General features: G+C 50.0%; 1 protein-coding gene across 1 annotated transcript; it reads left to right on the top strand.

Annotated features, from left to right (window-relative positions):
* Positions 1-23,060: 23,060 nt before the first annotated feature.
* LOC132084894 (olfactory receptor 14J1-like) lies at positions 23,061-23,990 on the top strand. The gene has a single exon (XM_059490172.1). It carries the CDS (start codon positions 23,061-23,063, stop codon positions 23,988-23,990), a length of 930 nt encoding a protein of 309 aa, XP_059346155.1.
* Positions 23,991-25,011: the final 1,021 nt, after the last annotated feature.

Raw genomic sequence — 25,011 nt, forward strand, 5'->3', positions numbered from 1 at the left:
GGACTGCGTCTCCTGTCATGCCCCACGCTGCACCAAGAGCCGTTGCAGCTGCGCCTCGAACTCCCGTGATGCTCCATGGCCATGTTAAACTGTATTAGACCCATGCCTTAAACTCCCATCACATCCCGCGCCCCAGAGAGCCCCATCAGAGCCTCCCAGGGGCCCGCCCGCACCCCGAAGGGCCCCAAATTCCCCTCCCTGACCTCCAAGGGCCTCCCTGAACCCGCAAGTGCTGCCCCAGACCCTGAACTGTCCCTCAGAATCCCTGAGTGCCCCTCCAAGATCTCACTCGCCTCTCCCAAGTGTCCTCCAGACCCTCAAGTTCTCTCTGAATTCCCTCCCCAGACCCAAAACTGCCCCAAATGTGCCCCAGAAATGTCTCCACGGACCTCAAAGTGGCCCCTTTTATCCTGTCTGTGAAAATGATGAAAAAGATGTCAAAAGGATTTAAAATAGGACTAATTAGCATAAAGAAGGATCAATCAATAGCACACTGGTCAATGAATAAATGAAGGGAATTGTGATACTTAGAACCAACGACCATTAAATTTTTTGCTTGCTAAATAGGTATGGATTTTTTAATAGAAATAATAAAATTTGGTAATACAAATACAGAAGAATAATTTTATAAATAAGAAAAAATATTGATTATTTTATTAATTCAGGAATTTGTATTTTTAAGACGAAATGCATAATTATTTTTGTGTTTTGCGATGTCAGTCTGTAAGAGACGGTCCAAAGATCCCTTATCTGCCTCACAGCCACCGTCAAGGACGGAGATTGGAGCCCTTCCCAAGGACTGAGACTTAAACCATTCAAATTCTGACCCAGGGGTGCTGGCCTGACTGGAGCTGGATGTCCGCCATGGGAAGCGGGATGTTTCCCATAGGAACCAGTCCTGAAACAACGGGCCCCGCTCACTCCTGGGACCGGTTTGTGCTGTTCAGAACTGGACTGTCTGTGCCTGTCCCCAATGGATTTATTCTCCACTGTTCCCTCCATGCGCCGTCCTGCTCCCCTCCCGGTGGTAGATTATAAAAGAGTCTTGAGTTAACCAAAGGCTTTGAGACTCTCCCCGACGTGACCAGATGGATCTATTGGCCGGACCACGAGGATTTCATCTCTCTTTTGGCAGCTATTCCCCCCCTCCTTTTCTCTGTCTCTCTATCCTTTATCTCCTTTCTAATCCTTCTGTTGCATCTGCTGTGGGAACTCAATAAAAGGTGCATTTGTTTTGGTTAATAGAGAAAGTCCCCTGCTGTGTGTCTTTGCACCCTGAGATCAGTGAAACAAACCATTGTGACCCCTCTTGTACCAGGGGATCATGGCACGGCCTGCGGGGGTTGCTGCCACAGCATGTGAACGTGATCTTCTTGGTGGGGACTGCACTGCTTCATCTGCTCTTGCTTTCTGGTCTCCCTATCCCAGAATTACCTGTGCCACCTGCTTTTGTCACAGACATCTTTTCATTAAAATCCTTTCTTTAGGATTTTTCCCCCTTCTGAGAAGCTGTGGCCTCCACAACAAAATCTAAACAATGGTTATCTGCTGCTGTGGAATGCAACAGGTGGATCTGTGATTGGTCTCGTGTGAATGTTTGGATTTACTGATTACTCATGGCAGAGCTGGGACTCACTCTCTGCTGGGACACAGAACTTTGTTATTCATTCCTTTTCTATTCTTAGCTTAGGAGCTTCTGAGGAAACTTCTCCTTTCCTTTTCTTTTTAGTATAGTTATAATGTAATATATATATATCATAAAATAATAAATCAAGCCTTCTGAACATGAGGTCAACATTCTCATCTCTCTCTTTTCACCCTGAAAACTCCTGCAACCCTTGCAGGCTCAGTAACAATTGGTGAACCCTGAGTGAATGAGGAGGACAGAACCATCAATCAGTGACCCCTAGAGGAGCAATTGCTGCACTGGGTAAACCCCGAACGTATGGCCTTCATGGTTGCTTCACAAGTGACCACAGAAGTGGATTCTAGCCAGGAGCTGAAGAACTGAAGATCCTGATTTGGACAGAGTTCACAGCAAGGCTGACCACAAAGAGAACCTTCTGATAAGCCTCCAGGTAGATGTTTGGACAGCACAGGAGCACCTTGGAGCTGGCCAGAACATGCTGGACTCTTTCTCAAGGTACTGTTGGCTTTTCCCTTCCTGAAAATGCGGCCCTACGTAGTTTGTGGCTGCTGATGTGGAGGATTTCTCCCACCGAGGATGAGGTTCCTTTCTCTCCTTCAGAGGAGAAACTTATTGCCCTCTGGCAAAAATGGAATGAAGAGGACAGAATTCTCCTGTTGGAGACAGATTTCTATGAGATTTTTCGATGGGCAAAGCTTTTTGGGTTCTTTACAAATGTGCTATGTGCCCTCGATGTTTTCGTATGTGAGTGCATGGACTCCATTTTCCAATTCATTTTGGACTGTGGGTTTGGATATCCCAGGATCTATCCAGCATTCAGAATGCTCCTTCCAGTTTTGAAACGGAGAGCAGCTGTTTTTCCCTGGATTGCTAACTGCAAGGGGCAAGCTCCATTTCCCCTGAATTCAGCAGGAGAAGACCCTTTAGGGGATGATTTGCTGCTTTCCAGACCCCCTGCATCCCAGCGAGGGGGCGAAGTTTCACCGCGAGCCGAAGAAGTTTTTTTTACTGCATCTTTGGAGCATGTTTAGATGGAGCCATCCCTTCCCCCCCCTTCTCTCTCTCCCGGGGAATGGGAGTGGGTGGCACCGCCCCGGGCAGCCCCGCAAGCACTGCCCCTGGCAGCCCTACAGGGCCCACTACAGCCGGTCTCTTGGACCCCCACCCACTCAGAGATGGGGACGGCACTGGTTTCCGAGGCCCCCCTTGCAGGGCTGGGGCGGCCGCCTCCCGGACCTGCCCCCCAGCCGCCTCCCCCAGCGGTCCCGCCGGCACCTCTGACGGCTTCCCCGCCTGTGCCTGAGAGCTCAGAAACACTGCTCCCTGCGGCTGCGCTGATGTTGCTAAGCAACAGCGATCCTCCGCTGTCGCCCCTCCCGGCTGTTCCGCCTCTGCCCGTGCCAGCCCCGCCGCCTCCCATGCGCACTCTGCCAGAGACTGCAACTGCACCTCCGCAGCTGACCCCAGAGCCAGCGGCAGAAGACGCTGCCGACCCCGTGCTGTGCTTGCTGCCGCTCCCAGAGCCAAGGGACACAGCAGTGGCGTGTTCCCATGCACCCCCACCACCTCTGCCGGCCATCCCAGCAGTTCTGCCGCCGTCAGGGACTTTGTCCTCCGTGTCTGCGTCAGAGGCTGTCCTGGAACCGGCAGCAGGTTTGAGCTTGGACCATCCCGGGGCGGTTGCCTTTGCAGCAGCGGCCCCGGTGGCCGCCCTCCCCTTCCGTGGAGGCAGGGTTTGCCAGCTGGCTGTGGGTGCAGCCCATCTGCCTGCATTCAAGATCAGCGTTCTCGGTGGGTTCGGGAGTGTTTGATCAGTTGCTGTCCCTTGGAGGTTGCCATGTCTGCCACCCCTCGTGCGCCCCAGCGGCGGGGGGCAGGTGGGTCCCGAGAGTTCTGCCTTTGATCCCCAGCCCAGAGGAGGTGGTGCCATGAGGCAGATGGGAGACACACCTGTTGCATTTGCATTGCAGAGGCAGAGGGTACAGCAGGAAGCGATCATGGCTTGCTTGCTTTGGGGAGCAAACATTCCTAGACCCGAGATGAGGGTGCTTGGGGCTTATATTCACCTGCTGCTGGCATCCCTCAGTGATTTTGAGGAAAAGAAGCGTGAGGCCACCGATTCTGCCATTGTACTGGCAACAGAGTTCAGGCCTGTTATGGAGAGAGTCCCTGTAAGATCTATGTGTGGGTCCTAGTTACTCCAAACGAGTTACAGCTGCGAAGTTCTTAGTTAGGCAGCAGCTGTAGCTTGTGAAGGTAACTGGAATAAAAAGGAGTGGGCTGAGAGCCCAGGAGGAGCTTTTGTGAAGACAAGAAGAACTGTGCTGTAGGGAAGAACAGCTTGGTACAGTATGGGACTTGGGAAATATGAAGTACAATAAGAAATACAACAGCCTGTGGCAAGGCAGAGCCTGCCTCATGGTTTTGGCCTGGGCTGTTGTCCCTGGGTCGGAGCCACCGCCCGGCCTCCTGATGGCTTTGGGGTTTTGCTTTCCCCTTCTGGTCCTGGCCTGCCATTTTTTGGGCCAGATCTGGGGTTCCTGGTCCCTGTCCATTGGCCAGGGCCCCCCAGGGCCTTTCTCTCGCTGCTCTGCTGCTTCTACTCTTTTGGATCACAAAACAAAAAAACAAAAACACAAAAAACAAATAAACAAAAAAAAAACCAAAAAAAACCCCAAAAAATTAAATAAAGAGAGTTGAACAGCTGGCAGCAGCTCTGAATCATTGAGGCCCAAAAATTAGCTCCAGCAAAGTTGTTCAATAAATAAAAGGCTGTGGCAAGACATAAGTTGTAGTTGTCTCAAATAGTTTGAAATTGTTTGATGACTGACAATGGACTTTTGATAACTATTGATGGACTTTTCTGCAGCAAGCCTGTTTCAGGACCAAAAAGGGACTTTCAGAGATGGCAAAGAAGAAAATCTTCAGCCCATGGATGGTTCCTGAAGCTCAGCTGCTTGGACTTGAATTTTCTTTGCATTGTTTATGCATTTTCTTACATTGTAAGATTGTTTTAGTGATTTGTTAGAATTTTATGTTCTACAGGTGAAGAAATTCCCTGTTCATTCCACACCAGCACTTGAGTGAGGTTTTGATTGGCAACAGATAACCTGTCAGGTGTTTGTTCTTTCCTCTGCATGTGCACAGCAGAGAAAATTAAAAACACTTTTCTTTTTAATTAAACTAAATTAAAAAGCTGACGTGGCAGAGACATCTTTTCATTAAAATCCTTTCTTTAGGATTTTTCCCCCTTCTGAGAAGCTGTGGCCTCCACAACAAAATCTAAACAATGGTTATCTGCTGCTGTGGAATGCAACAGGTGGATCTGTAATTGGTCTCGGGTGGATGTGTGGATTTACTGACCACTCACGGCAGAGCTGGGACTCACTCTCTGCTGGGACACAGAACTTTGTTATTCATTCCTTTTCTATTCTTAGCTTAGGAGCTTCTGAGGAAACTTCTCCTTTCCTTTTCTTTTTAGTATAGTTATAATGTAATATATATATATCATAAAATAATAAATCAAGCCTTCTGAACATGAGGTCAACATTCTCTTCTCTCTCTTCACCCTGAAAACTCCTGCAAAACTTGCAGGCTCTGTAACAGCTTTTCTTATACTGTGGTTCTCTGCAGTTCCTTCAATAGTCAGCCCTCCTTAAGTACACTCTTGGAATAGGGGATCATCACCTCCCCATCATAGCGAGTGCATTCGAATGCACTTGAATGCATTTTGCCTGCTTTCAAAATATGGTCCCTGTTTTTGCTTTACTGTGGAATCTCTGTTTGTATATTCTACCTCTGTCGAGGCTGGGATTGAAGGTACATGAGATGATATTTCGCGTTCAGATTCAGGTGTTTGTTTCTTATCAGTGACACAGCCTCACAACCATGAGTTCTGCAGCCTTTCATCTAAGGCACAAAATGGCTCCCTCTCTCTTGTTACAAGGCCTGGATGGTACCAAGGAGACCATGGTGATACTGGGAATCCAAGGAAGCCATGGTGACACCATGGACACTCATGGAACCATGGGCATTGTGACACAGCAGGGCTTCATGGAACCAAGGAGTCAATTGTGATTCTACCAAACCTCGTGGAACCAAGGGCCCATTGTAACACTGAAGAACTTCAGGGAACCAGGAGTCTCTTGTGACACAGGGGGTACTCATGAAACCATGGAGACCATTTTGAAACTTCAAGGCCTGATGGAACTAAAGGGTCATTCTGGCACTTCTGAGCCTTGGAAGCAAAGGGACCACAGTGACACAGTGGGGCTCTGTGGAACCAAGGGGCCGTGGTGACATTGTGGATGTGTCATTGAACCAACTGTCCATGGTGACACTGCAGGGCCTGATGGAATCATGGACACCATTGTGACACTACAGGGCCTGATGAAAGCAAGGGGCTATTGTCACACTCTGGGGCCTCTTGGGATCCAAGGGCAGGTGTGATACCATGGAAATTGTGGCAACTATGGCACCAGAAAACCAAGGAGACCATTGTGACCCTACAGGACCCCATGGAACTAAGGATTCATGGAACAGTGCAGGACACATGGAGCCGAGGGGCCATTGTGAAGCTGTAGAACCAAGAGAGCCCATTGTGACACTGTGGGCCCCCATGGATCCAAAGGTCCATTTTGACATTGCAGGGCCTCCTGGAATCCTGAAGACCACTGTGAAACTTTGGGGCCTTGTTGAATTAAGTGGCCCTGCAGGGCCTGAGGGAACCAATGAGACCCCGTAGAACCATGGGTCCAGTGTGACCCTGTGGTACCAAGGTGCCGTGGGTTGACCCAGGCCAAATGCCAGGCATCCATGTGGGCTGCTCACTCACTCCCCTCTGCAGCTGGACAAATAGAATTTAATAAAGGGTTCATGGGTTGAGATAAGGACTGGGCGAGGTCACTCATCAAATACTGTCCTGGAAAAACAGGCTTAGCTTAGAGATATGAAATTAATTTATTACTAAAAAGGTCAGAGCAGGAAATGGGGGAATAAAATAAGCTCCTCACCTCTCTCCAGCTCTACCTCCCATCCCAGCAGTGCCGACAGAGAGGGAATGGGGTTTATGGTCAGTTCATCGCCCATGGCTTCTGCCCCTGCTCAGAGGGAGGAGTGGTTCCCCTGCTGCACCGTGGGTCCCTCCCAAGGGAGACAGTTCTGCAGGAGCTTCTCCCATGTGAGTCCATTTCAGGGGAACAGCCCTCTGCAAACTGCTGCAGTGTGAGTCCATGCCAGGGACAACAGTCCTTCCCAAACTGCTGCAGCATGGGTCACTCTTCCAGGGGGTGCATTCCTCCAGGGACAGGCTGCTCCAGCCTGGGAGCAGGGCCCCTCTCTCCATGGCTCTCCTGCAGGGTGCCTGGGTCTCCAGGGCCTGGAGCACCTCCTGCCCCTCCTTCTGCACTGACCTGGATGTCTGTAGAGTTGTTCTTCTCACATGTTCTCCCTCTGATCTCCTCTGACTGGAGTTAAAACTGTGCCACAACCTGTATTTTGATTTATTTTTAAATCTGTTATCATGGGTGCATTACCACCATTTGTAACTGGCCCATCCTTTGCCAGCAGCAGGTCCATCTTTGAAGCCACCAGGAATTGGCTATGCCAGACATGGTGGAAGCTTCCAGCAGCTTCTCACAGGAGCCATCCCTGTGCCCCCCTGTGAAATACAAAGCTGTGTTTCGTGTCAGGTACATTCAGGCAACGTGGGTATTTGTGATTGTAATATGTGTGGAAACTGACCATGGGGACAGATATAAAGACGAATTCTAATAATTACTGAGGAAGGTAAAGCATGGAAGAAGGCCTTTGAACCTATCTTTTGTTCGTAATAAACCTTTATAAGTCTTAATTTGATTTAGGAGCATTTGAATTAAAGTGTTAAGGATGCTGCTTTTTGACAAGAACTTTAGCTTGTAGCTAAGCCTTAAAGAGTTTTGCAATAATAACCTTTTGAAGTATAATTTTAGAATATTGCTTGTAGTAAGGATCTTTGAAACTATAGCTTTAGAATATATAAAAAGAAACATGCTTATCTCACACCTTAACAAAACAATGAAAAGCAGCTTGAGAAAGGAAGATGAACATCAACTCCAGGATTTATAGTTTCAACCAAGGGTAGCTGGACATCACTGTTATGAGATTTATAGTCCTTGCAAACACAAGGTGGACCCGCGTCTGGAATCTGGACCACACCATCTGGGAGATTTCTTCCTTCTTTCGGAAACCGAACCACCAGCATCTGGGGATACTCATTTCTGGGATACATCCTGAGAAAAACTAAATCACAATAGTGTATAGAATTGTGATGTAAAAATTGGGAAATAGAAACTGTTGGTGAGTAAAAATTGGAATAGAAACTGCTGAGAAAGCTGATGAGTACCCCTATAAATATCTATAAGCCTCGACTATCATTGTGCAATTGGAGGGAAAACTTCCCACACTGTACCCAGCGCTGTATTGCTCATACTTTACCATCTTAATGAATGAATTGATTGCTGCTTGAATATTGACCCAATCAAGCTTCTTATTTATAACACAGTTCCCAGTGGATGCTCGAGGGGTCTCTGTACCTCATGCCCTGGGAATGCTTGGGAAGGGCTGGAGGGGGTTTTTCCCATCCCTGTCACCCCAGGCCATTCCCCAGGGGGTGTCCATCATTCTCACCCCAGGGAATGCCTGGGGGGGTCTCCCTCCCTCTCACCAGGGGGTGCTCGGGGCAGTCTCTGTCCCTCTCAGCCCAGGGGATTCTCAGGGCTCTCTGTCCCCTCACCCTGGGGATGCTCAGGGGGTCTCCATCCCTCTGGCCTCAGGCAATGCCTGTGCAGGGCTGGGGACCAGGGGCTCTGTCTCTCACCACTGAGGGTGCTCGGGGCTGGGAGGGCTCTCTGCCCTTCTCACCCCTGGGGAGGCCGGGGGGGTCTCTGTCCCTCTCAGCCCTGCTGTGACCCCACCCAAACATCATCGGGGTCAGAGGGACAGAGACACCCCCAAACCCCCAGAAGGGCTGAACCTGGGATTTAGTTTGGGGCTGAGGGTTTAGGACAAGGCTGGAATTGGGGCTGGGGTTGGAGTTTGGGTTGTGATTTGGATTAGAGCTGGGTTAAGGCTAGACATGGGATTGGCTTTAGGGCTGGGGTTGGGATTGGATCTGGGGTTAGATGAGTCTGGGACTGAAATGAGAATAAATACAGAACTGTGAGTGTTTCTAAACATGGAGTGAGATTGAGACCAGGATCAGGGTCAGGTTTGGGTCTGAGCTCGCCCAGAGCGGGACAGGGGGGATGTCACTGCAGGATGGTTTGGGGGAAATCCTGGTTTGTGGAAAAACAAGGTGTGAATGTCTTGTGTTGGGGATTCCTCCCACCCAAGTCTACCTCTAGAAGTCACCTGATGTGCATAAAAATCTCCAAAACTCAAGGGTGAATGAAAAAAAGCAACAAAGAGTGTCCCATGTCCAGTCTCATCCCTTTGGGGTTCTGGTTGTCCCCCATCTCAGGACTGCTGGTGATGCCACGGGTCCTGGGGATCCCACCTCTCCAGGGTCCTGCTTAGGGATTCTGGGGGGTTCTGGAGTCCCAGGTTCCCCCTCCAGCCTCCCCTCAATCCAGCAACTTGTGGTTCCCCCTTCTTTCCACCACCTTGTCCTGGTTTAGGGCAAATTTGGTTGAAAACCTCCAAAAGGAGTTTTGTCACAGACATCTTTTCATAAAAATCCCTTCTTTAGCATTTTTCCTTCTGGGAAGCTGAGATGCCAGAGAAAGAATGTAAACAGTGGTTATCTGCTGCTGTGAGATGCAACAGGTGCACCTGTGATTGGCCCATGTTGCATGTTTACAATTAAGGGCCAATCAGAGACTAAGATCTCTGTGGGAGAATCAGAGAGAGCTCCTTTGTTGATTCATTCTTTTTCTATTCTTAGCTTAGTAGCTTCTGAACTTTTCTCTCTATTCCTTTTAGTATAGTCTTAATGTAACATATATAACATAAAATAATAAATCCAGCCTTCTGATCATGGAGTCAAGATTCTCATCTATCTCTTCACCCTTGAGGAACCCTTGCAAGCCCGGCAACAGTTTCCTCTAGAATACAGATTCAGCAGCCCCACCCTCAGCCAGTTTGGGAAAATATTTCCTTGAAGAGAAGTGGAAAAATTTTTATTTAATAGGCAAATCATTCTCCAGCACAAATATCGAACAATATTAAGCAATAAAACCTCCTGCTGCTCCAAAAGAGATGACAAACTCTGAAACTCCCTCCTTGGGCTGTAGCTCAGCTCACTCAGTCTCTTATCAGTCTTTTATCAGTCTCTTATCAGTGCCTCCAGAGCTGGAAATGTCGCAGCCCAGGCTCACCCAGGTGGGCCACAGGTGGTGTTCCGGGTGTTCAGTCCAGAGCAGCTTTAAACAGCACCAAAGTAAAAGCAAAACCACAGCTGGGGGAACTTCTCTGCCTCAGAGAGCTAAAAACTAACTAAAAGCAAAGGGGAGCTCTGTCCCTCTGTCTGTCTGTCCGTCCTGTCTGTTCAGTCCAGAGCAGCTTTAAACAGCACCAAAGTAAAAGCAAAACCACAGCTGGGGGAACTTCTCTGCCTCAGAGAGCTAAAAACTAACTAAAAGCAAAGGGGAGCTCTGTCCCTCTGTCTGTCTGTCCGTCCTGTCCGTCTAGGAGCCATAATGTAGAAGAGTGAGTACAGTGTCTGAAAACAAACTGCAGCTTCTTCCTCCTCCCCTTCACTCTCAGAACCAGCCTTAAAGGCACAGAACTCATTTCTGGGCTAAACAGACCGATAGGGGTACGGGCATCATGAAGTCACCCCAGGACATACCCCTGTCAGGGTCAGGGGGTCCCGTCCCCACCTCATCTCTGGGCTGCCGGGGGTCCCCCAGCTCCGGTATTGCCCCTTCCCCTCTCCCCGCCCTGGGGGTCCCCCGTTCCAAAGTCCTGGCTCTCACAGGGATCCCCAAAACCAATGTCCCACCCCGTCGGTACCAGGCCATCCCCACATGGAACCCCCGGGACCTTCTCAAGGGGAGATCGCGGCTCCTCTGCCCCGAAAAAGCTCCTCTTAGGGAGCCCGGAGATATCCAGGGCTGGAGTCCGGGATCTGCCGGCTCCAAACTCTCCCCAAAAAAATCCTGCCAGGGACCCCTGGCTGGAGATATTTGGGAATTTAGCTACTTGAGCTGGGCTTTTTCTGGGACTTTCAGCAGCGTTGTGTTCCTCACCGTGGAGTAAATGAACTTTATCAGTCATGCTGATATTATTTGCTCCCTCTCCTCCAGTGATTTTAAATAACTTTTCAAGGAAGGACAAAAAAATATTTTCTTTTTCACTGGCCTCCCACAACAGCAATTTGCTTCATCATTTCTCCCATAAGTTTCCCAGGAGGAAGGAGGGACTGTGTCCAAGTTTCCAAGATTTCTTCCAGAAAAAACACAACCTCCTGAGTGGAGAGAACCATGCTGTTGTCAAAGGCACTTGGGGTCAGACCACAGCGCTCTGAACTCACTGTGCCAAAATAATGTCGCAATCTGGTTAAGAAAACTGTTAGAGAGATTCCTCTGTGCCAATTAAGGTCCTAATGAGACCAAATCCAAAGTGGATTTTATTGAACAGTATATGTGAATTAGAGAGAGGGATGGAAAGAAAGAGAAAAGGGGGAGAGGAAGGGAGTGACAGGGACAGAGACCTCCCCTGGAGCAGGGCAAGTGTGACATTGTCCCCTGTGTTTGTGTGGCCTTCCCGGGGTGGGGGTTTTACACCTGAGCCAGTTTGGGTAAGGGGGTGGTTTTCATCCCCTGAGCAGGGATTACCCCACTCTTTCAGGTTGCAATGTAAGATGTAACCAAATGCATGTTTTCAATCCTCATCTTCATAAACTGCCATATAAAGGTGGCGCAGTGGTTTTTATCTCTTCCATGATTCAGCCCTAATAATGCCCTCCAGGGGAGATATCTTCTGTAAATGAGCCATTGAGTGTCACTGCAGAACTGATCAAATTCCATCATCCCATTGTGGGAGGCTCCACCCAGGGGGAGGATCGAAGCATTCCTACCTGGATATAATCCGAGGTATGAAACTCCAGGAGCACTTTGCCTAGTGGATTCCGAGAGGACAAGATCTCCATAACCCCCACTGGACCTTCAAAAGAAGACCAGACCCTTCTATAGGATCACTTCTCTGACAGAATCACCTTCATCACTCCAGCAGGACTGCAGCCACCATATAATGGGACTGCAGCCACCACCCCGACCAACAGGGTGTCAGGTTATATCCTGACTCTGTCAGTTTAAGGCAGTGTTTCTGTATCATTGCCTTGATCTTCATTTCTTACTAAATTGTAATTCTGGCTTAGACTCTCCTCCAGGTTTGCCTTCAAACCAGTACAAAAGACAATGTACTCACAGCTTGTCTTCTTCCCAAACCAGAATTTCCTATTCCCAAACCTTGATTGGATGGCGGAGGAGGCTGTGAGGAACAGGAAGGAGCCCTGGGATACCCAGGCAGGTGAGGAGGAAGTCAGTGCCCCTTTCCCCCTCTCTCCTGCTCCATCTCCCAGCCCAATATGGCCCCTGGCTGCAGGATAACACTGCTACCAACCCTGTCCTGCTGGGGATGCATTGGGGGATCTCCTTCCCCTTCCCTCTGGGACAGAGGCAAATCCCATCCTTTCCTTCTCCTTCCTCCCCCAGAGAAGGAGCTGAGAATAGAGACCATGGAGGAAAAATCTCCACAGCAGAACCTCATGGAAAATTCCATTTTGAGTGACTCCACAGTGCAGAATTCCAATGGGGAGGAAAATCCCCAGAGATCCTGCAGGAGGAGGGGCTGCAAACCCAGCCCAGGGTTTCTGAGAAGGAAAGAGCCACCTTGAGCCAGGAAGGTGGACAGAGCTTCAGCCAGAGCTCAGAGCTGGTGTTGCATGGGCAGCTTCATGGTGGGGAGAAGCCTCACAAGTGCTTGGTGTGTGGGAAGAGCTTCAGGCAGAGCAGCACCCTGATCCAGAACCAGATGATCCACACTGGGGAATGGCCCTACGAGTGTGGGGAATGTGGGAAGGGCTTCAGCGACAGCTCCACCCTCATCACCCACCAACACATCTACACTGGGGAGAGGCCCTATGAGTGTCCCAAGTGTCAGAAGAGGTTTTGGAGAAGCTCCAATCTCCTCCAGCACCAGCGGATGCACACCGAGGAGAGGCCCTTCCTCTCCCCTTACTGTGGGAAGGGCTTCAAGCACAACTCCACCCTCATCACCTACCAACGCATCCACACTGGGGAGAGGCCCTTCGAGTGTCCCCAGTGTGGTAAGAGCTTCACCCAGAGCTCTGCTTTGACCAGTCACCAATGGAGGCACTGGTAAGGGAAGCCCTGCCAGTGCCCCAAGTGCGGGAGGATTTTTATGCACTGCCTCAACTTCATCCATCATTGGAGGATCCATGTTGGGAAGAGCCCGGGGGATCCATTTTTCCTTTTGATCTATGTGGGGAAGACACCGGTCCCTTGTCCTGCCCCTCCCAGTGACATGATGTGGCATTGAAAAACCTGAGGGTCTGGCCATGGCCCTGTCATTACATTCACTCCCACCTCAGGTCATTGCCAGGGGCAGGAAAGGCACTCTCTCTCCCTGAGGAGAAGGGTGTCCTTTACAGGAAGGGGAAATTGTGGCCAGACAGACCCAGTGAGTTGTGTTTTAGTTTTCCCTGTAAACAGTTTTATTTCTCCCTTCTGTTGTCAATATTGTTTCTGTTCCTTTGTTCCTTATCTCATTGCTGTTCCCAATAAATTGTTCTTATCCCAGCCTGGGATCTTTGCCTTTTGTACTTTCCATGGGAGGCAGGAGGGCAGTGAGAGCAGCACGGTTTTAGTGGGAGCAGAAAATTGGAGAATCCCATTCCTGAACCCCGGTCCATGGAAACCGAGCATCTCAGCTGGTGCCACAGCCTTGGGAGCGGGTCCCTGGCTGGGGCTGTGGGAACCTCTTCCCTCTGGTGCCCAGGGACAGGAGTGGAGGGAACAGCTGCAGTTGAGTCAGGGCAGTCTCAGGTTGGATGTCAGGAAAAGGTTTTTGCCCAGAGGCTGCTGGGGCCCTGCCCATGCTCCCCAGGAAAGGATCCCAGCTCCAGGGCTCTCTGAGCTCCAGCAGCGTTTGGACAGCGCTGCCAGGCCCAGGCTGGCATTGTTGGGGTGTCCTGTGCAGGGCCAGCAGTTGGACTGGAGGACCCTGATGGGTCCCTCCCAGCTCAGCCAATTCTGTGGTTCTGGGATCCCATGAGCCTGGGGTTGGGACTGCAAATGGTTGCCATGGCAATGGGCTCTGGCTGCAGACCTAGCTGGTGTCCATGGCAACCACCCCTGACATGGGGTCTCCATGGAGCTGCCAAGGGACTGACCATAGCAACAGGGGGCTGGGGATGTTGCCATGGAAACTGACCATAGCAACAGGGGGCTGATGATTGTTGCCATGGAAACTGACCATAGCAACAGAGGGTGGTGATGGTTGCCATGGAAACTGACCATAACAACATGGGGCTGGGGATGGTTGCCATGGAAACTGACCATAGCAAAAGGATGCTGGTGATGGTTGCCTGATAAGGATCAGATTTGTCACAGGCCTTCAGAGGAGTTCCATAGGGACTTTCCAATAGTTTCCAGGCTGCTCCAGAGCTGGAATGTCACAGGCAGAGACTGGGGCTTCATGGAGACCTCCAAGAGCTTTCTGGGGATGGTAGAGAGCCGTGTGGTCAGAGGCAGTCACAGCCATTCCATGGTGACATCCCAGGGCACCTTGGGCTGCAAAGGCACTGATCTGTCACAGGCACTCATGGGGGCTCCATGGTGACATGCCAGGAGTCCCCAGGCTGCCAAAGAGCCGGGATGTCCCAGACACTCACAGGGGTTCCTGTCATGGGCACAGTGGGAGCTTCAGGCAAAATTTATTAGAGAAGTTCCTGTTTGGTCTCGAGGTTCAGAAAGGAGCCCTAACAGCCCCCATAGATCCACCATTGTCACCATTCAATCAGAGATGACATAGACCCTAATCACAAGTTTAAGGGCTCAAATGCACCCTTTTTTCAATCCTCTTCTTTTATACCTTAGTTTCCTAGAGGTGGACATCATTGGTCATTGAATCAACACATTTCACATGATTGGCTAATTAAGATAACACTCTTCATTAAAAAACTTTTTCCAAAAAGCAACCTATTATACATATTGTCATGGTGCCAGTTATTGTTTTTTGTTTTATGCTGGGCCTTTCTGGGGGCTCTCTGGATGTGGGAAACCCTCCTGTAGCACTTCTGTGCCAGGTAAAAGGAGATGCACAGGACTTTTTTGGTCTTCGGCTTCTTGTTTATTGTTATCTGTCGCAGACATTTTTTCGTAGAAATCCTTTCTTTGGGATTTGTGCATCTTCTGGGCAACAGAGGCCCCAGAAGAAGAATGTAAACAATTGTTATCGGCTGCTGTGAAATGTAGCAGGTGCCCCTGTGATTGGCTCATGCTCCGTGTTTACAATTAAGGGCCAATCACAGAAGCAAGCTCGGGGACAGATTCCCTGGATACAGAACTTTGTTATGCATTCTTTTCTATGCTATTCTTAGCTTAGCAGCCTCTGCAACTTCTCTCCCTATTCTTTTTAGTATCGTTATAATGTATTATATATCATATATCAATAAATCTAGCCTTCTGATCATCAAACAAGATTCTCGTCCTTCTCTCTCACCATGGAGACCTCATCAGGTCGCTGTAATAGTTATCTTCTCTAAAGTTTTGCATGCTGTGCATACCAGGCTCACCACGCTGGACAAACACCGCAAAATGGCTATAAAATGTACGGTTTTAAGGTCTTTTAAAGTTGTCTCACCCAATTAACTCTTAAACGTACATTATTTCTACTTATCGACCAATAACTCGTCCCTTGACTGTCCACATAACCTCTGCACTGTGCTTTCCTTGACCAATCACCCTGTGCCACCAACACTGCAGAAAATGGACTAGATGAAGAAGAAGACAGGGACTACATCCAAATTCCTCCATCTTGCTTCCTATCTACATCATATTAAAAATCCCAAAACCTTTAATTTCTCACCCAAGGGACATGCTATACTACCCTCTATTCTATTTCAGACTTTGGTAAATTGTAATCTGTCTCAAAGTCCTGAAAGTCCTCTCCATGGGTGAAGATTAAAGGTAGTGTTTCTCTGGTGGTCAGGACCCCTTTAGAGCAGGCAGAGAAATATTCCCTGTGCCTTGGATTCTCACACATTTAACCTAAAATCCTTTAGTCCTTAACATGTGAAGTTACCCAAAAATGTTCCAGGTAAGTAGGATTAGAAGGAGAAGAAATAGAGAACAACAGAAAGAAGACCCATAGAAGGACACACACATAGGTACCAATAGCTTGGGTCCCAGCATCACCAATAGACAAACCTCAGAAGAAGGCAGGATCCAGACCCTGGGCTGGCCTCGTGCTCTGGCTTTTAACCCCATGGGCCTGCCCCTGGGGTGGGACTGCCAGTTGTTTGCCCAATCAGAGCCAGGGTAGCACCAGCTGCTAGTGTGTGATTGATTGACTGATTAACAGCTGGGCTAATCATAGCTGGCTTAACATCACTCCCTGCTGTGTGATTGACAGCTCTGACAGGCCAGGGCTGGGGGCGGGGCTGTGTCCCACCACAAACCAAGGCCTGACCCGGCCCTGGCCCCACACGGGCATTCCAAGCACCCCAAGGTGTCTCGGGACATCGATCTCATCCAGCCTCTGACAGCGACCACGGTGACACTATAGAACCTCATGAAACCATGGGTCAGTTGTGACAATGTGGGTCCAAGGAAACTACGGTGAGACTGTGGAATCCAGGAATCAGGAAATCAAGACCATTGTGCGAGTCATGGACCCTATGGAAGCAAGGATCAGTGAGCAAACTGTGGTTTGATTGTGATTGATTTAAAACAGAAACAAGGAGCCATTGTTTCACAGCGGGGCTACATGGGGCCAATGGACCTTTGTGACTCTGTTGGGGCTCATGAAGCCAAAAAGCCATTGTGACATTGCCAGACCTCATGGAATCAAGGAGACCACTGTGACAGTGTTAGGACCCATGAAATCAATGGAACATGGAACGGGTCTGCCTGGTTTGGCCTCCTGGAGGCTGTCTGAAAAGTCCCACTGAATTTGACATGTCAAGGGCCACTTCCCATCTGACCGTGAAGCAGATGTGCTTCTATTCGTATGGGAAAGAACTGTTTTTCTTGTCTAGGAACCCATGGCCAAAACTGGGGTTCTGCATCTAAAATTCTCTATAACCAAGGTTTACTCCCAGACAAAATCTGCCTGTACAGTCAAGTCTGGCTAGACTTGGCCTCTGGTGACTCCCTCTCATCTGCCCCTGCACCACTGGGGCTCACTTGTTTCCTTCCTATGGAGATCACTGTGACACTGCAGAGCATTGTGGAACCAATGGGCCATGGTGACATTGCAGGCCCTTGTGGAGCCTGTTACACTGTAGGAACTTGTGGAACCAAGGGGAACATTGTGGCACTGCAGGGTACAACGGATCCCAGGGGCCACTGTGACACTGTGGGGCCTTGTGGAACCAAGAACATCTTTGTGTCTCTGTTGGACCACATGGTCCCAAGGGGCCAGCGTGAAACAGCGGGGCTTTGTGGAACCAAGGAGAACATTGCTGCATTTCAGGGCCTTGTGGAGCCAAAGGGCCGTTGTGATCCTGCAGGGCACCATGGATCCATGGAGAGCATTGTGGCATTGCAAGGCCCCAAGGAATCATGGAGAGTATTGTGACACCGTGGGGCCCCATGGAACCAAAGGAACACTGTGACCCTGCAGGGCCTCATGGAAGGAAGGGGCCATTGTGACACTATTGGAAGTTGTGGAAACAAGGAGATCATTTTTGCACTACTGGGCCCCAATGGAACCAAGGGGCCATTGGACACAGCGAGGCTTCATGGAACCATTAGACCATCATGACATTATGGGGCCTTGTGGAACCATGGAGACCATTAAGATACTTAAGGACTTGTGTAACCAAGGGGCCATTATGACACCTAACAGCCTCATGGAAGCAAGGAACCATTGTGACACTGCAGGGCCCTGTGGAAGCAAAGGAATATGAAATAGGTGTGGCTGCCTTGGCCTCCCAGGGGTCACCTGACAAGTCTGGCTGACCTTGGAATGCTGAAGGCCATTCCCATTTCCCCCTGAAACACTGGGGCTCTGGGCTTTTCTTTTTATGGAAAACACCTGTCCATTTTTTCCAGGCATCCATGGCAAAAATTAGGATTCCACCTCCAAATTTCTCTGTTTCCAAGGATTGCTGCCAGACTTAAGTTGCCAGGACAGCCAAGTCTGGCTGGTGTTTGACTCCTGAGGGGCAGCACTCACCTGTTTTCCAAACACTGGAAAGGGTTCTGTGCTTTTTTTTGTATGGAAAAAAATCCCTCTTTTCCAGGCACAAATATTTTAAATTAGGACTAGGCATTTGTAATTTCAAATATCCAAGGGTTGCTCCAAGCAAACCTGCCAGGACAGACAGGTCAGGCTTGCCTTGGCCTCTGGTGGTTGCTGTTCATCAGCTCCTGAAATATGGGGCTCTGTGGTTTCCTTCCTATGGAGACCAGTGTGACATTGGGAGCCTTGTGAAATGAAGGGGCCATTGTGATACTGCAGGGCATCATGGTTCCACGGGACCATTGTGACACTGTGGGGCCTCATGGAACCAAGGACATCATTGTGGCTCTGTTGGGCCACATGGTCCCAAGGGGCCAGTGCAAAGCAGCAGTGTGGGAGTTAGCCCAGCTGTAACTCAGAGTCAGTCAGATTTTACCCTAAAAGAATTTGGCATGAGTTTCAAGTCATAGGAATCATTCTTTTAACTTAGGGTGAGCTTGAGAGTTCCCCTATAAGCCTTTATGTGTTGTTATGCTAAGTTGTCCAAGTTCTACTCCCCAATTTGTTTATTGGTTACTTGTTTCCTCTATAGGGTTATTGTTCAAGTTTTCTACCCCCAAGTGTCTACGTTGTTGCTTCACCTTTGTCTCAGGTCTTAGGATCCTACCCCTCGTACAATGCTCGACTTCTCCATGTTTATTGATTTTCACCCTGGTATTAAAGTTCTTTTTGGGCAACTGCATCAAACCCCCTCCTCGCCCTGAAGTCAAGGAACCAGAGAGGTTTGTTGCCGCCAGCTTCACTGTGACTTTTGGCACCCGAACAGGGACCCTAAAACTCAGGGCTCCCTGTGTCGGTCACATCAGCTGGGGTTAGCTGATGGATAGGCCAGTGCTCCCCGGGATTTTGGATTGTGTCTGGACCGGCAGATTCATTATTGCTTCAAGGGACCTTGCCCAGGATCTGCAGGGACAACCACGGTTTCACCTGCATAGGATTGCAGGTGGGTTTGGGGAAACGCAAGACATTTATTGCCCATTTTGCCACTGTGTTTTTACAATATGCACCCACATCTAATCATTGATTTGGGGTGTTCCGGTGGCTCTTCCCCATAAGGTAGAGAAGGAGAAAAATGGACAGCCAGCTCTCCAAAGCAGAAAGGAACATATATGGATGCTTTAATTCTCCCTCATCGTGACATATTATTTTCAAAGAACGAATTAAATCAATCATGAGGTGGATCATTAAAAGTTTTCCAGATGCCTCTACTGAGGAAATCCATACCATTGAATTTTGGGACTCAGTGAGAGTTAAATTGTACAACCTTTTGATCAAAAGCGACCACATTGAACCCCGCATGCTCCCCATCTTCCACACCATCCTTGAGACCCTTCACCAGCAATCAGCGCATTGAAAACTCAATCCATTGGTCACTCCTAATACAGGTCTTCCTCTCAAACCTGCTTTTTTCAGACCGTCCACGATGGTCCAAGATGCATCATGCCCGGGAGACTCAAGATGGAAAGAGCCTGAATGTGGTTCTGGAGCCCGACCATCCTCCCTCCATCTTGGCTCGTCCACTTCCTGCTACCACAACCTTCTCTTCCACCCTGAATGAACCTCCAGACTCCACCCCCACAACTGCGGGTACCGCCCCCACTATCAATCATTCCACCTCCACCCTGGGCCATGCCTCCAGAACTCCACCCTGGAAGTCCGCCATCCTAGATCAAGGCCCTTCCTCCCCAACACCTGACAAAATGGCAGTGCTTTTTGCCTCACCCTCCAACAAAAATATAACCCCATGATCAAAGATACTAAGCCCAACGCTCACACTATTACTAATCTGAATGTTTCTGCTCCAAGTTATTCTTCCTCCCCAGAAGACAGTTTGGATTCCCCAGAGCCACCTCACCCCTCAACCCCAGAAGATCCCATGGAAAGGATCTGGAAACAAGCAGTTAAGGAAGGAGACTGGCAAATAGTCTCAAAACTCCTCATTGCCCTAGGGTATTATGAAAGAAGGGGGCAGAATCCGAGGTATCACCCATTGGTTTACAAGGAAATCAAAGAATCAATGTAGGGCAGCTAAAGACCATAGGAAGGACTTACCTTGTTTTAATGGCCTAATGAGGGCCATGTTTACAGCACATGCCTTAACCCCCTATGATTTAAAATATATTATGACCATGTTGTTGTCACCTACAGAATACACTTTGTGGGAAGGGGGATGGAAGTGTTTACTAAATCAATTAATAGAAGACTATGCTAATAATGAGGCAAGGGCAGAATTGACAATCAACCATCTAGCTGGAGAAGGACAACACAGCCTACCAGATGATCAAGCAGCAGGTATCCTCAGAGAAGTATTGGATGATTTCAAAGAGATGGCTTTGAAAGCTTTAATCCAGGTATCGGATGGTAGTACCCCCAGTTTGGACTACCTTGGGCGGCTGCAGCTGAAGCTTTAGGACAATTAGACCATCTTGGGTGTCTGTTAAGTAAGCAAACCAATGCTAACTCCCTCACATTGAGTGGCCTGCTCTCAGATATAGGGACCATCAGACATGCCACCTTGCAGAACAGCGACAGAGTTTTTACTCTGGGCACATAGGCATGGCTGTGTAGACTCTGAGGGCATGTGTTGCATGAACCTCTCCAGCCACAGTGAGTCAATCCATAAGAGCATTCAGGTACGTACGGAAGGGTTCAAGAATCTTCAAGTGGAAAACAAAGACTGGGTGAAAAAATCTTCCAATCCAAGGGACTAAAGGGTTGGATGACATCTAGCTGAAACAGGACCAATTATTGTCTTAGTGGTTGTTGTGGCATTGTTAATTGTCCCATGTTTTTTTGGATGATTTTAGAAAGGCTTAAAAAATTCTTTCAGTTCCATTTTGTTGTAAAACAGAAAGGGGGAAGATACTCAACACAGGCTCCTCATGGACTCCTTGGAGAAGAGAATTGGAGGCCAGGATGGCACAAAAACCTCTCAGAGACTCAGTGTGGGAAGAAAAACCCTTAAAAGTGCCTAAAAGTATTCTTCAGTCCATAAAATACCTTAAAAACTTTGAGTATCTCAAGGCATTAATGAGCCCAACTGAGTGTCAATACAAAGCTCTCCAGGGACTCATTAAAGCAGATAATTGGGGGCATGATTGCAAAACCTCTCACAGAGTCTGTATCAAAAAGGAAACACCAAGTACCTTCAAATACCTCAAGTACCCTGAAGCATTAATGAGCCCCACTGAGCGTTGTTACTGACAAAGCCTCTCCAGGGACTAATTACAGCAGATAATTGGAGGCCATGATTGCACAAACCTCTAACACACTCCAAGGCAAAAGCCAAACCCAAAGTCCTTTGGAAAACCTGCAGTCCCTGCAGGGAGCATTCAGGAGTCCCCAGGGCCATTCCTGAGAAAGGTTCCCCATGTACTCCTTCCAGCAGATCCTTGAGGCCACTGGGATGTGGGCTAGGGGGCGATGCTGAGGGCAGGACAAGGGGCTGACAGTGCCCAGCCTGGATGGGGCTGTGCCAGGAGGCCCCAGGGCCTCAGGACAAGGTGTCTCCTCACAGCCCTTGGTGGCACAGACCCTGCTGTGCCCCAGGGCACCAAGACTTGTCTTCTCTTTGTCCCCACCTGTCATCACTGCCTGCAGTTCTCTGCTCTGCCTGGGGCCTGGGGACACGTTCTCAGTTGTGTCCCTCACTGGGACCCATTAAAAGTACAAGAAACTTTGGAGTTGAATTCTGCCTTGGAGTTCTGGAGAGGTTTCTTCAGCTCCCTCTCAGGGATTGATGTTCAGGGCCTCAGCACAAAACCTCAGAGGCTCATTAAAGTCCTTGTGCTGTGTCTGTGCTGCTGAGCTGGGCTGGGCTGCAGGCACAGAGACAGCTCCTGGTAACCAAGAAGAGCTTCAAAAGCACATTTCTCTTGGTGAGCAGCTCTTCTGCCAGCCCAGCAGGGCTGGGACACTGCCTGTAGCCCCCCTGGGCACAGCACAGAAGCATAGAGAGCTTCAATCAGTCAGGGCTGGGAAGGTGCTGAGAAGTGCCTGGGGCAGAATCACTGCCAGCCCTTGGCACAGGAACCTCTGGCTGCAGGACAATGCAACTGCAGCTCCTGGAGTGATCTCCTAAAGCTGGAACATCCCAATGCCTACAGACCCTGTGAGTACATTCTCTGATTGTCTCTTGTGCAGAGCAGCCAGGGGTGCCCAGGTCTGACCTGCAGAGCAGGGTCCTGCAGCCCAGGGTGCTGTGCTGGGGCAGGGACTCTGCTGCCTGCCAGGGACAGCTCTCAGCCAGCTCTGGCAGCTGCTCCCAGCACTGGGGGACAAGATCTGGGTGGAAGGAGAGAGCTGGTAAGGCTTGGAAGTGTTCTCTTTGTGTGTTCTGGATGCTGCATTGTTCAGGACTGCTCCCAGCATGGGATTTAACTGCAGAACATTTTCCAAGCAGATTATAGAGGGAGCACAGCAAGGCAGGGGCTGATTAAAAGGGAAAATCCTGCTTTATTAATCTACTGCACTGGGTTGCCTGGATGAGAAACTGAACATAGATATTATTCTCTCAGTTCAGGCATAGAATTTATAAAAAAACCCTCTCTGAATAATCTGAATAATCCACGCAGTGACAGACATCAACACAGGGCCCCTCACAGGCAGCATCAGTGTTGCTTTTACAGTCTCCTCAGGGTTCCTCTGAAGTTTTCATAAGAGCCTGCAGAGCCAGAGCTGCCTCTGTTCAGTGCCAGAGCTGGGAGGGGTCTGCAGGGCAGAGCTGAGCCCGCAGGGCTGGGCTTGGCTCTGACAGCACTGGTAGGGCCCAGCAGTGGGCACAGGGAAGCAGCTGCTGGGAGGGACAGCTCCAGGCAGCAGAGCCCTGGGCAGGCAGTGGGGGGAAAGTGCCCCCAAGCTGTGCTGGGATAATTCAATTCCTCTCCAAACCCAATTACTCTGTCATTACTATTTTACAGATCCTCATGCGAAGGGACAGCAAATGTCCAACAACAGCTCCATCAGGCACTTCCTCCTGCTGGCATTGGCAGACACGCGGCAGCTGCAGCTCCTGCACTTCTGCCTCTTGCTGGGCATCTCCCTGGCCGCCCTCCTGGGCAACGGCCTCATCATCAGTGCTGTAGCCTGTGGCCACCTGTACACGCCCATGTTCTTCTTCCTGCTCAACCTGGCCCTCACTGACCTGGGCTCCATCTGCACCACTGTCCCTAAAGCCATGCATAATTCCCTCTGGGACACTAGGAACATCTCCTACACAGGATGTGCTACACAGGTCTTTTTCTTTCTGTTCTTCATTTCAACAGAGTTTTATCTCCTGACCATCATGTGCTATGACCGCTATGTGTCCATCTGCAAACCCCTGCACTACGGGACCCTCCTGGGAAGCCGAGCTTGTGCCCACATGGCAGCAGCTGCCTGGGCCAGTGGCTTTCTCACTGCTCTGCTGCACACAGCCAATACATTTTCCCTGCCCCTGTGCCATGGCAATGCTGTGGGCCAGTTCTTCTGTGAAATCCCACAGATCCTCAAGCTCTCCTGCTCACACTCCTACCTCAGGGAAATTTGGCTTCTTGCTGCTAGTGTCTGTTTAAATTTTGGTTGTTTTGTGTTCATTGTTTTCTCTTATGTTCAGATCTTCAGGGCTGTGCTGAGGATCCCCTCTGAGCAGGGACGGCACAAAGCCTTTTCCACCTGCGTCCCTCACCTGGCCGTGCTCTCCCTTTTCCTCAGCACTGGCACATTTGCCTACGTGAAACCCCCCTCCATCTCCACCCCATCCCTGGATCTAGCCCTGTCAGTTCCATACTCGGTGGTGCCTCCAGCCCTGAACCCCCTCATCTACAGCCTGAGGAACCAGGAGCTCAAGGCTGCTGTGAGGAGAATGATGACAGGATGGTTTCAGAAACATTAAACTGCTGGCCAATCTCTGCAAATCACTTGCAAAAAAAGTCATTTTTGATACTTCCTGTTGGTTCAGTAGTGAGTTTTTTTTTTCTTTATTTTTCTCTTTCCATATTGTCCAAAAAGAAATGTCATATTTGTTCCATTTCTCATTTTGTTTCTCTCCACCTTCACTGTGGCCAGAGATTGTGTCCATGAGGGGTTGTGCTCTTGGTGGCTTTAAAGGAACTAAAGAATCTCCCTGCAGAGTTTTCTGCAGAGATGCCCTTTTGTTACCTTCTCTGGAGCTGCAGCAGCAATGTCTATGTGCAGAGCTGGGGGCAGATCAGTGCTGGCCCAGCAGCTGTGCCCAGCAGCATCAGCACTTGATGTTGCCAGTGCTGCTGCCATAGCCCTGACCCGCTGCCCTGGTGGCCCTGGTGTTGCTGTAGGGCCTGAGTGCTCTCGGGGCCAGGCACAGCCCTGGGGGTGGCAGTGCCGGGGCTGCAGCAGGGACAGGCCAAGGGCACTGCTGGGGCAGCGCTGACGCCTCAGGCCAGGGCCTGGGGGCTCCAGGCTCCTTGCCCAGGTTCTCTCAAGAACACAGCCAGGCCAATGCTCAACCCAGAAAACCCCCATGAGCAGCCCCAGGCTGGCCGTGGGCAGGCTGGGCGCAAACAGCATGGCTGGGGCTCTGCAAGGGCCCTGGGGCAGACGGGAAGGAGCAGCAGAGCAGGGGCTGATCCATCCCCAGTGCGCTGGACAGCCCAGGGCAGCATCCCAGAGCATCCTCATGGAGCTGCCAACATCTCCCCTCTGCAGCCCTGGCCTCTCCCCCAGCTCACACAGGTGCCCCATCCTTGCAGGCACAGACACGGCAGCACTGGCTCAGCAGCCCCTGTTTGCATTGCACAGAGCATGCAGGAGCACCCCCATGCTGTTGCTGTGGGGACATGAACCTGAGGGAGCACAAATGCCATCAGCCCCTGGGGCCAGCAAGGGCTGGGGGACACCAAGGAAACCACTCAGCTTTGTCCTGGCCTCTGCAGTCA

This window comes from Ammospiza nelsoni, chromosome 28 (genome assembly GCF_027579445.1).
Source record: "Ammospiza nelsoni isolate bAmmNel1 chromosome 28, bAmmNel1.pri, whole genome shotgun sequence".
NCBI lineage: Eukaryota > Metazoa > Chordata > Aves > Passeriformes > Passerellidae > Ammospiza > Ammospiza nelsoni.

Coding starts and splice junctions, on each gene's coding strand:
- LOC132084894 (XM_059490172.1), top strand. CDS start 23,061: ATGTCCAACAACAGCTCCATCAGGCACTTCCTCCTGCTGGCATTGGCA.